The 12,428-nt window shown below is 44.4% G+C and overlaps 1 protein-coding gene across 4 annotated transcripts in view; it reads right to left on the minus strand.

The window, feature by feature from the left end:
* Positions 1-1,275: 1,275 nt before the first annotated feature.
* The window catches only part of AMBRA1 (autophagy and beclin 1 regulator 1), a 158,214-nt gene continuing 147,061 nt past the window's right edge, over positions 1,276-12,428 (minus strand). For all 4 annotated transcript variants that reach the window (XM_033928441.1, XM_033928440.1, XM_033928438.1 and 1 more), the window contains 4 exons: positions 11,574-11,666; positions 10,449-10,639; positions 7,052-7,156; positions 1,276-4,520 (listed from right to left, as the gene is read on the minus strand). In XM_033928441.1, coding sequence (XP_033784332.1) covers positions 4,042-4,520; positions 7,052-7,156; positions 10,449-10,639; positions 11,574-11,666 — 868 coding nt within the window. In that variant the 3' untranslated portion in view covers positions 1,276-4,041. The remainder of the gene's footprint in view (positions 4,521-7,051; positions 7,157-10,448; positions 10,640-11,573; positions 11,667-12,428) is intronic.

Raw genomic sequence — 12,428 nt, forward strand, 5'->3', positions numbered from 1 at the left:
ATGGCCGCTGGCTGGTTCATTTGGCTACTTCGTTTCTGGAACTAGCAAAAAGGCCATGCAACAGTGGCAGGACTTACAGGTTTTCAAGCTTTGAGGTGCTGAGGCAACCAGGATGGAAAACAGGTTCAACTGGTTCCATGGAAAAGATGAACCGAGGAGGTCCCCGAGGCAGCAGGCAGGAACAGACACGCATGCAGAGCAAGATGGCCCAAGCGCTCACCGAAAAGGTTGCTGGGCACCATTTTTGCATCGAGCTCCATTGGTGACATGAGTGAGGGTTTGCAGTCTTTCTTGTCCTTAGCAGCAGGGCAGGAAAGAGGGATCTATAAAAGCAGCAAACGGTTTATTTTACATCTACGCCTTTGGGGGAAACTCATTAGAAAATTAGACCAATACATTCAGTGTGGACATATTGTTATTCTATCTGCTTTTTGCTAATTAGACAGGGAGGTCTTATCAGACAGAAGGCAACACACATAAGAGTGAGAGATGGTTTCTGTCTCCAAGAAAAGGAACGTTGGACTGTAAATATATCTTGTGCTTCTCCAAAGCTGGTGTTCAAAAATAAAAGTCTTCCTCCCACATGTTCCCTTGTCCCCTCCAGGCCAAGCCCGAAGAGAATGACATTTCCAGTCTGAGCTGGAGTACCAATTAAAGTCAGAATGTGACATCCAATAAACTGAAATACTTTCATTAATTTGCTTATATTGCCAGGCAGCGGCATCCTTGGTGGCTCTGGGCTGGATCATGGAGAGTATGACCAGGAGAAATGTCTTCGGTCAGTCTGAAGGAGACATAAGAAGAACGAAGGCTTGGTCTTTCTCAGGACAAGGGGCCATGACTAAAATAGGATGCAAATAGACGAAATATAAAACAAATATGAGCAAACACGGAGAGCATGCCCTATGCGTGCGCCCAGCGGCCTGCACTAATGTCGGTTGAAGGTCTTGCATTATTTGGCAGACTGGCACCCTGGAGGCAGGAGAAAGTGGGTAGATCAAGAAATCAATAAACTTGTATCCGCATATCTCTAAGTTGGGGGGAAGGAGAGAGAGGAATCCGGGGTAGGGGCCCACTTGGCAACTAGAATCATTTGTGGGATCAGGAGGCGAGGCCACCGGGAAAACTCTCAGGGTTAAAGGTTTGATTGAGCTCACTTCACCTCAGATCACCCTCTGCCACATCTTTATGTCGGGCCTTAAGTTGGTGTAAAGATTCAGCACAACAGAGCAAAAAAAAAAAAAAACTGCACTAGATTTTGAGCAGTTTTCTTCGTTTGCATTGGGAGCGATTTGCATGCGTTTTTCGTGCCCAATGCCCTACCATTTTCAGAGTTTTTACACTGATTTTCCCGTACCAATCCTTCTTCCTAAGACTAACACAGAAAAACCAAGTGTACGTCAATCTGCTAATGGGTAGCACAGCTTCCTGTACTGGGCCCTCAGTGTTGACGTAGGGCTGTCACATATCAAGGTTTTACCCAGAAGCGATTGTTTTTATTCTAATAACTCCTCCTCCTCCTCCCCCATAAAAAGCTACAGTGCGTTGTCGTCTTTAGCTAAGTGCGCATCCTGAGGCTCATTTTCCTATTTCGGTGCGGCCCAGAGAGTGAGCGAGTGTGAGCAGACTCACGAAGAGTAAACCTTGCTGGATTAAGAGAGGTTTCTTGTCATCGTGAACAGGAACCGCTGAATGTGCGGGGCTGAGCTTGCTCTCCCTCAACAGTGGCACACAATCCCCTTGTGCTGCCAGGCCAGTAAGGAAGGATCGCTTTCTGCGGAAGCCACACCTGCACCTCTCCTTTCTCTCAGTGGTTATGCCCCAATCGCTCTCTCTTTGCACAGCTGCATCTGGAAGTTGGAAAGCATCTTCACCCACAGCCTCTATAGCAGTGATTCCCAAAGCTATTCAGATACACCCACCCCGCAGGTCAGGTTTTCAGGGTATCTGTAATGAATATACAGGGAGCAATTTTGCAAACAACAGAGGCAAATCTCTCATATTCATGTTAATTGCAAATATTCTAAAAATCTATTTGACTGTGGATCTTCCAGGACAGGTCTAGGAACCAGGGCTCTGCTGCACAGGGAATGTACTATCCCTTTGTCAGCAGAACAGCCACAGCAATAAAAACACACAGAAAGAGCAGACGCAAGGACAGGAGCCACGGTTTTGTCAAGTTTTAATGATGTCATTGATCTTTGGTGTTTCCCTCATTCAGGACTTGAATTGTACCCCCTGCCTGGCACTCTTCCTCCCCCTCCCAATCTCTCACCAAATTATTTCTAAGATGAAGTTACAAATGAAAAAAAAAAAAAAATATCACCACATTATATACTAAAAACAAAAGAAGTTCTGAACTGCTTGATTGAAACTAGAAACTATATTTCTCATGCAAGATCTCACATCATTCAGCCATACCTCAGGTCTTGACCCAAACCTGGAACCAGACCCTAGTCTGCATGGAGATAACTCATCCACCTAAGCACACCTGCTTTTGTTGACACTTCAGCATTAATATATAACATTTCTATTTAATACTGTCGCATGGGATAAGGTGATCCAGGTTCATACTGCGCTACAACGTAATACTGAACCTCACAAAAATCAGAGTCAGAGAAAGCTCCCCCCACCCTGAACTCATAGGCCAGTACACACATCCTCAATGCCAAAGGAAAAACCTGACTGTAAGGTCGGAGTATTAAAGGAGAAGAGATACTGGAAGATCCCAATGCACTGCACAGACTGACTCCTCCTTCTTTACAAAAGGTAACGGAGAACTAACGGGCAGGTGTGTGCTACTACGTGTACAAAAAGAATCCTCTAGTGTCTCTCTCAAAGCTGCAACTCCATTTTCTTCTTCTGTAAATATATGCTACCTCCTAGAGTCTCCTCCATTTCATGATTGGCAATAGCTCTGGGCGGCAGGAAACTGGGTCATTCCATTTTCAAGAGACACCAGCCTTGGCCCGCTTACTGGTATGAGAGGAGCCTCTGAGATAGGAGCAGCTGGAAACTGTTGTTCCTTAATGTAACCCACACATGGATCATCAGCAGCAGCACAGAGGCATACACACATATGCTACAGAGAGGCATAGAAACTCACAAAGCAAGACACAAAGAGAGCCAAAGACACACACACACACACACACCCCTTCTTTGACTCGCTAGCTGCTTTAGAGACGTGAAGATTAGAAGAGCTGTTATCATTCTGCAGGGCAGTGTTGAAGATTAATGGTCAAATGTCTTTTTGTCAAGTTCTTAAGATGAAGGTTAAGAACGTAGTTGGAATTCCCAGTTTCTCACCCACCAAGCAGCATGCACTCCCACCTAGATTTCTGTAGATGGATCACCTGATATTCTGAAAGTCACAAATCACGAGGGTCAACTTTACTGTCTCATCATCATACATGTTGGCATATCAGTAGGGATGCACTCTCCGAAAGTCCTGTTTGTGTTCAGTATCCATCTCTCTTGGGGATCCCTCCCCCCATAAGTATAATATATACCTGTTTTTGTGGATCTGGCCTACACATAGCCCATACCTCCCCCTGCAGGTCCTGTCTGAGTATGACACATGACTGCCCTGGCTCCACCTGCAGGCAGCACACAACTCTCCTTAGGGTTGGTCTCATCCTAGAGGAACAAGCCCTCACCCCATTTTATTCAATCCCAGCTTGACTCTCCATTTGTCATTTCCTGCTGAACAGAGAAAGGTTTATTACAGGGTTACTAGAGCTGATGGGTTGATATTTACATAGGCATTTGAGCTTACTTTCTCTCATCCTGCTTGTTCCATCTCCTTGATATGCAAGTTAGTAAGGAAGAGAGGCCAATAAAAGCATTTATATCTCAAGTAAAATTTCATTGTTGATTCATGGAGTCAGAGAAATAATAAGTCTTGTCCTGTTAATATGAATCCCAATACCGATATCTTGTTAAAATGAGGAACTCTCCAGATCCTGATTCCGGGTCCTGGTCAGCAGTGAGGTATGGCTTTCCTTTACAGCAGTACAAGCTAAGTCCCCCAGACACACAGCTTTACCTGTTCTGGGATGGCTCACTGTTTCTGTCAGTGCTAGACCAGCTGCTATACTCAGGAAGATAGTGGCTGATCCTGTTATTTACTGTATCACCGTGTTCAGTTGGTCCCTCAATGTCCATAGAGGATTGGCTTGATTCTGCCCTATCGTGTCCGCCAGAAGGAGATGTGTGAGGGCTTAAACCTGGTTCTATCAACTGGGCAGACTCTGTAAGGATGCGCCTCTCTAGTTCAGCTGCTAACTCCTGTGATGTGGAAGGCTGTGCAGAGTTGGCTTCTATGTTGGCTTGCTCGGTGCTGGTTTGAGAGCTGCGGTGTATTCGATGGCTCACAATGATATTATTTCCAAAGCCACCCATGGAGGCCATGGTGGTGCTCTGCTCCCGCTGGACTACAGCTGTCATTCCACCTTCTGCCATCAGCCTCTGAATCCGGCTGAGGGCATCTTCACCGCCGGCAACGTATTCCTGGCCATCCTCTGTCACACAAAGAAAGCAAAATTTTAACGCACACAAGAAATGCTCACTAACGTCTTCCTTCCAAAAGGTCTGCAATACAGTTCTTCCTCCTACGCTGCTGACGCATCAGTCTAGAACAGGGGTAGGCAATTCCGGTCCTCGAGAGCCAGAGCCAGGTCAGGTTTTCAGGATCTCCACAATAAATAAGTATGAGATGGATTTGAATGCACTGCTTCCTTGAGATGCAAATCTACCTCATGCACATTTATTGTGGAGATCCTGAAAACCTGACCTGGCTCCGGCTCTCGAGGACTGGAATTGCCTACTCCTGACCTAGAGCATCTATGTAAAACTCTATACACTGGTCTTGATCCTGGTAAAGCTGGCTATTCAAGCTTCTGGATGATAACTGATGAGGTCTTTGTAAAACATATATGCTATGTAAGAACCCAAACTATCCCAGGAGAGGATGAATCCTTACAGGTTACACCTATGGCATTACTATGTCTTTGAATTTAACAAATTGCTGAAAGCAGTAGTGGATGTTTGAATGGATGCACGTGTGCGGTAACATGTTGACTTGAGGCAGTCACGTTTTATTTATTTATTGGTATTTATTAACCATCTTTATGAAGAGATTCACCCAGGACAGTGTAATAAACACAGTGAGGAGGGGGTCATCAACAACTGAGTCTTCCCTACATAGCAGGGAAATGGAATACTTCTTATATCTCAAAGGATCTATTAGGATCACAAGCCAGAACCACTGTCAAAATGGGAAGATTTTAAAAAAGAAAAACAGGTACAGTATAATCTCATTATAACGGAACCTCGTCTATAGCGGATGAGGTCCGCTGGTCCCGGCCTTTACAAACATGCAGAAAATCATTGCATATAACAGACTCGCATATAACGGACTTTCGGATACAACGGACAAACAATTTGGTCCCCAGAGCCACTTTTAGCTGTAGTTTTGTTTGGCTATAAACCGACATGCAGGCTCCGCCTACAAGGCGCGTGGCGTGCCGGTGATACAGTACCAAAATGCAGCCCAGCAAAAAAAAGACAGAATATTTTTCTTTCCAGTACAGCACGACATAATGCTTTAGACCATCTTTTAGGGTTCTGGTTTTGCAATCATTTCGTGCCATACCAATGTTTTGCTGAGTTTTGTTCTTGATGTTGCTGATACACTTGTGCAGAGACTGTTGTTCATTGATTGTACGTTGTTTCAGTTGACCTAAACAAAGTTTTTTAAAAATAAAATGCAACTCTGGATATAACGGACTCTGGATATAACGGACTGTTTTTCCAGGTCCTTTGAAGTCCGTTATAACGAGATTATACTGTACTACAAGGTAGAGAAACTCAAACACCCGACAAAGGCAGTTTTATTACAGTAAAATTTGATCCAACGTGCGTTAAGGCCGCTAGAGCAGGGATTATGATATTTTGTTCTTGTTGTAATAATCTGCGATATGTATAAGGTATCACAAAATCATATTACAGGGGCATTTTCTTCCATCAGTGTTCATACTGCACTAGGGGTCCTTTTACTAAGCTGTGACAAAAAGTGGCCTTAGCGCACCCTTACGCGAGCCTTTCCTGCGCGTTGAAGTCATTTTTACCACAGCCGTAAAATGACCAATCTTCTATTTTTTGTATTAATGGCCATTCGCTAACATTGCTATTAGTGTATGGCCATTTTTTTTAAAAAAATGACTATGTGAGCTCCTATCGCCATCCATTTTGTAAGCAGAAAGAGGTCACATGATATTCCTGCGCTAGCCAATTAGCATGCAGTAATTTAGATGCGCTAGCTGGTTAGTGCAGGAATGCTTATTCTCCTCTCATGACAAGAAGGGTATAGAGAGGGTGGAGAGGGGCAGATTCTTCAGACTGGCGGGGGAAACAAAAACAAGAGGGCACGCAAGAAAACTGAAGGGAGACAGATTCAGAACAAATGCTAGGAAGTTCTTCTTCAGCCAGCGGGTGGTGGATACCTGGAATGCGCTTCCGGGGGAGGTGGTAGAGCAGAGTACGATTTTGGGTTTCAAAAAGGGGTTGGACATGTTCCTAAAGGAAAAGGGGATTGAGGGGTATAGCTAGAGGGGTACTATAAAGGATAAAATGTCTTAAGTGAAAGAACACTACAGGTCATGGACCTGGGGGGCCGCCGCGAGTGCGGACTGCTGAGCACGATGGACCTATGGTCTGACTCGGCAGAGGCGATGCTTATGTTCTTATAACATTTTTAGCACACAATTAGTATGTGTGGATTTGGAATTCATTGCATGATGCCTGAGCGTACTCCATTTTTAGCTTGTTAGATGAGCGTTAGTGCCTAACACAGCTTAGTAAAAGGATCTCTAGGTGCCCAGATCAGTTCTGCTAGAACTGGTGGGTGGGTGGGTGGGTGGGAGATCTGCAATCATTGTTAACACGGAATCAGTGGTAGGTAAGCAATGGCAACTTTTCCTGGATGATTCACAATCGGGTTTCGAGGCATATCTCAGCATCGAAACAGCAATCGGAGAGTGCGCAGACCCACCTAAACCAGGTGCTTCCGATGGAGCTGCAGATGTGCTGGGATCCTCTACCTCTGAGAACATTTCCGAGCTGGTACCGTCCAGGTTTGTGCCCTCTGTGCTCGGACCTGTTAAAAAGACACAGATGAGCTGCCATTCAGAAGGAACAGACACTGCAAATGCCAAACATAAGCAATCGCTTCAGCGAGGAGGCTTCGTGGAAGCAAACAGCAGGGCCAATAGTTCTAAACCCAACACAGCACTGCAGGGATTGATGTAGAAATGTAAACAGCAGCACTCACAACCAAATGTCAAATGAACCATTTGTTCTTCTGCATACAATGCTCTGTATCACAACTGTCACTTATAGTATTCAAAGAAAAATCACAATAGTGTTCTAATTTGGAAAACTGTGCTATGTACCTAGCTGAGGCACAGCAGGGATTAGAACTCAAGGATCCTCCTACCCTTTAAGATACACATCATCCAATCTTCTTGAAGAATACTTAATTTTGGGACAGAAATACTCTGCTTTAACTGCGACAGAATTATTTTACAGATGCTTTCTTTGGTGTCTCTGACACGGCTAGCCAATACAATTTGTAATCACATGGTACTTTTAATTAGGATACCAACTACGTCAGTCTCCATGGTGACACGTGCAGATGCACTGGCAACAGCCCAAGCTGGAGACGAAGACATTAGGAAAGCAGAGCCCAGAAAATATGTAATATGTACAGCGCGAGTGGGCACACGTTTCGAGATGGGCATCAGCAGGTCAGTGGCCACACAGCCTGTGTCCGTACCCTGAGCAATTGGCTGCTCCTGCCTCTTGCCCAGTGGCATTAATTCAAATTAAGAACTCTCAGTCTTGTTGAAGGACCCATAAGCTAATGAATGTGGCAAATACTGTACTTACTTTTAACGGTACTGCCATGTGCCCTCCTGGCATCTTTACTCAGTTTAAATTAGCAAATTCTCCTTGGCAGAAAAAGTGCTTAAACACATCATCTCTTCTCACATTTTTGCCAACATCAGGAGATAATACACTGAAGCAATTGAATAATGATGGCAGGAAGCTGCATGCAGCATCACTGAATGTAAAAGTGTTGCCTGCTTTGCCTCCGATCCCCTGTGTGTGTGTGTGGGGGGGGGGTTGCTAGGTTTCCTTCTTGACTGGAGCCCCTTCACTACTCCAAAACAAATGTTCTGCATACCAACAGAGGGATTCTTTGCTAAACAAATACACTTTCCCCTCCATATTCACAGGTCTGGAACTTGCAACTTCGATTATTCGTGATTTTTATCCTCCTCTCGGACCTTGCCACAACTTACTTTGTAAAGCCTCCACAACTTACTTATTGCTGACTCTGACCCAACCCCACCTCCCGGACCCTTCCACAACTTATTTAGGGCCGACTCTGACCCACCCCTACTTCCCGGACCTCTCCACAATGTATTTTTTAAAGCTTGGTGGTCTAGCGGCGAAGCGGGACAGGAGCGATCTTTCTACGCATCTGCCTTGTGCACAGCCACGAACAAAAATAGCTGCTGTGAGTTCCTGTGGTCTCACGAGACTACAGCGGGAACTCATTGCCCCATTGCCACTTACTACCCTTCCCCATGTTCCACGGTTTATTGCTCATTTCCCCAGGCCCCATTTATTGTAAGCAAAAGGCAAAGGCAGGTGTTCTCAATTCAGCCCTAAGGATAAGAGGGTTATCTACCCGAGTATGAAAGAAAGTAGCGTGTTGAAACAAGTCTTTGTATGTTCTGACATGTCTCAAGGTTACTCATGCACAGTTGCAAGCTCAGTGCAAGTCTAGCTTTCCAAGAGAAAGGATGTCAGGAGAGTCCTTGTGCGAATCAAGTAAGAAACTGCTGGATTTGGAGCACCGTTCAGTAATAAAGTTTCTCACAAAAGAAGATAAAAAGCCAAAGGAGATTCATGAACGCATGACTGCAGTTTATGGTGAGTCTGCCCCATCATTCTACAAAGTAAAATTTTAGAACAAGCAGTTTAAGTGGGATAGAGAGTTCATTGAAGATGACCCTCGCACTGGACGGCCTGTGGAAGCAACTTTCTCAGAAATGCGCAAGAAAGTCAAGGGTTTAATTTTGTCAGACAGATAAATTAAGGTTTCCCGAATAGCTGAAGAAACGGGCATCTCGGCAGGTACAGTTTGGAAAATAATTTATGAAAAGTTGGGCATGTCAAAGGTCAGAGCAAGATGGGTTCCAATAATGCTGATGCCATGTCAAAAGGCTACGATGCTCTAGTGCTATCAGGAGAACTTGGAGATGCTCCGTGAAGACCAAGTGAATTCTTTTCATTGTTTGGTGACTGGAGATGAGACTTAGGTCTATCACAGAGATCCTGAATCCAAAATGGAGTATATGCAGTGGAAGCACAAGTCATCCCTCACTCCAAACATCTGCAGGCAAAGTTGTGGCACTTCTGGGATGGTGAAGGACTTTTGCTTCTGGAGTTCACGCCACACAAGACAACCATAACTGGGGAAAGTTACAACACAATGATCCCTTTGCGGGAGTCAATCAAGGAGAAAACACGAGGAAAACTCACAGCAGGTGTGTTGCTTCTTCACAACAATGCACCGGTGCACATGTCATAACAATCACAGGCTGCCATCCGAGATTGTAGGTTTCAGCAGCTAAACCATCCGCCTGACCTGGCTCCCTCAGATTATTTCCTGTTTTGTGTTTTGAAGAAATCTCTCCATGGACAGCAATTTTCAAGTGATGAAGACATCAAGGAAGCTGTGATGTCCTAGTTTGAAGACCAAACAGAATCATTCTTTTCAAAGGCGTTAAAAGTCGTTGCTGGAAAAGTGGTTGAAGGCATGGAGCTATTAGGGGAGTTTATGAAAAATAAAACAATTTTTTTTTTTGAAAACTCTTTTCTTTCCTACCAAGGTAGATAAATTATTGAACACTCCTTATAGATATCCTGAAAACCCAACCGGCTGGATGTGTTTCAAGGACCAGGTTGAGAACTACTGGCTTAAAGGAATACTCCAGACTCCATGTTTCAGCATCAAACACCATATACTTCATGTTTCTGTAATTCAGATGATTGATCTGCGATACACCAAGGCTAATTTTCAGACACTCTACAGGCCAGCCAGCCAATTTTCAAAGGGAACTCCAGAGGAGAGAACCACTGTTTGCAGGTTCAAATTGCCTTCTGGAGTTAAACTTTGAAAACTGTCTCCACAAAGAACAGAAAGCAAAGATACAAGCAGTGCACGAATACATCAGGATGAGGATGGGAGAGCTGATTTTGCTGCTATTTGTACAAGAAGGCACTTAACACCTATCTTTAAAACAGAACACAAATTAATATACTAGTTCATATATTTGAGAACCATAGTCAACTGTACCAAGTTAGATGTGCTGTACCTGAGGCAGGTGCTGGAGCCGAGTCAGATTCCTGTCCCTCCCGTTCTGTCTGTGTCTCGGCATTCTGGAGCTGGGGTGCTGGTGTCTGGGTGCCCTGGGATGTTACTGATGCAGTGGGATTTCGTGGCTGCAGACCTATAGCATTCATTAGACCCATGTCTCTATCTGTCCGCCAGTTAGCTCGACTAGTTCTGAAACCAGACAAGTGCATCATAGAGAAACTGATCACTGCAGAAGGGCTACAGATGGCTGCAGAGATACACAGAGTAGACCTTCATATTTTCCTTGAGCCTTAATCTAATTCCTAAAACATCCCTTCCTCAATGGCCTGCAATCCCCTTCCCAAGGGGGTTCATCTGGCCGCATTTTCCCTCTCTGTTGAAAGTCCTGTGCAGTCTCAAGATGAGAAAGCACCATGAAATCAGAACTCTACTGGTTCTAACCCAATTTCTGCTTCTGGGATATTTAGAGCAAGTCACTTTTATCTACTGATGGTGATCTAATCTCAACAATTCCATTGGAAGATTCCATGCTAAGCACATCCGATACTTCCTAAGGCGGCTGGGTAAAACTCTTTGAAGTGTTCTGGTTATAATATGCATACAGATGGCATTAACTATACACCTGCTTTATTTGTATTCCATTTAAGTCACTATTGGGTAAGAAATGTACAAGCTAGTGTCCCAAAATGGTGAAACATTCATCAAAAACAACAAATAGTGCTCCTATTTTGTTGTTTTTGATGATTATCTGTATTCCAGGCATAAAACACTGATAACTATCTAGGAAAGCATAGCTTCTCTCAAAAGACCTCAAAACCAGAGAGATTCATACTACAAGAGATCCTTAAGCGTCAACACTGCATCGTCATGAACGTCTACCTCAGAAATTCTAGCCATGAACTACCAAGCCATTGCTACCTCTTTCCGCAACAAAAATTTCAGCAGTCATACGACTTGCTCCTTATTTCTTAAGTCACCGGGAATCACAGCAGGCTTCCCGCTACCAGATTAAACTACAGCTCATCTCTGTCAGTTCACGGTACTCATCCTGACCACTCTCTGCCAGCATGGTCTATTCTTCTCAACCCTCACAAAGCCTCATAAATGAGAGCAGAATACTCACCCTGGTCTCTCGCTGCTCCTATTACTAGGATGCACTGTGAAAACAGCCTCGTTTAGCTGGTCCCAATAATATTCTGCACCAGAATTTAATGCCCTGAAAAACAGAAGTCAGACAAAAGCATAAGCATAACTAGAGTTGGAAGATTAGGTTTATACCTTCGATAATCTTCTTTCTGTTAGTCCCTGTAGGATTCCATATGCTAGGTGTTCAACCTCAACCCGCAATCTGGGAGTTGCAGAAATCCAAACTTTTCTGAGCACATGCTCCACCCCCCTTAGCCTGAGAGCTAGCAAACATATCCAATTAAGTCCTAAAGCCAAGCAACATACCTGGGCAAATCCATGACAAGGGGGTACGTGGGAGAATCCCCAGCAACATAAGTAATTCTTGAACTGGTTTGTTCTGCAAAATATTAACAAGTGATAAACAGGCACAAAGGCAACTCGGAAAAACATTGAGAAACAATGTAGAACTAACCTACTGTGTGCAACTAGCACCCCAAGAAAGGCCTTCGGTAATGCGTATACTCACAAAAAATGCTCCACGGGATCTGTCAACTAGCTGGAAAGTGTTCAAGGCTAGAAGGAGAATCATCAAGGCAGAAAGAAGCAGGCTATTCCAAACAACAGTGTACACAGAGAGGGCGGGTCGTATGGAATCCTACAGGGACTAACAGAAAGAAGATTATTGAAGGTATAAACTAATCTTCCATTCTGTTACATCCCTTCTGGATTCCATACACTAGGTGATGTACCAAAACAATGGTTACATCTAGGGAGGGACAGAACAGCCTGCTTCTCAACACCAAGGTCCCAAAAGTGGCAGCAGAATGAGCCGCCACATCCACTCGGCACC

This window comes from Geotrypetes seraphini, chromosome 19 (assembly GCF_902459505.1).
Source record: "Geotrypetes seraphini chromosome 19, aGeoSer1.1, whole genome shotgun sequence".
NCBI classification, from domain to species: Eukaryota; Metazoa; Chordata; class Amphibia; order Gymnophiona; family Dermophiidae; genus Geotrypetes; species Geotrypetes seraphini.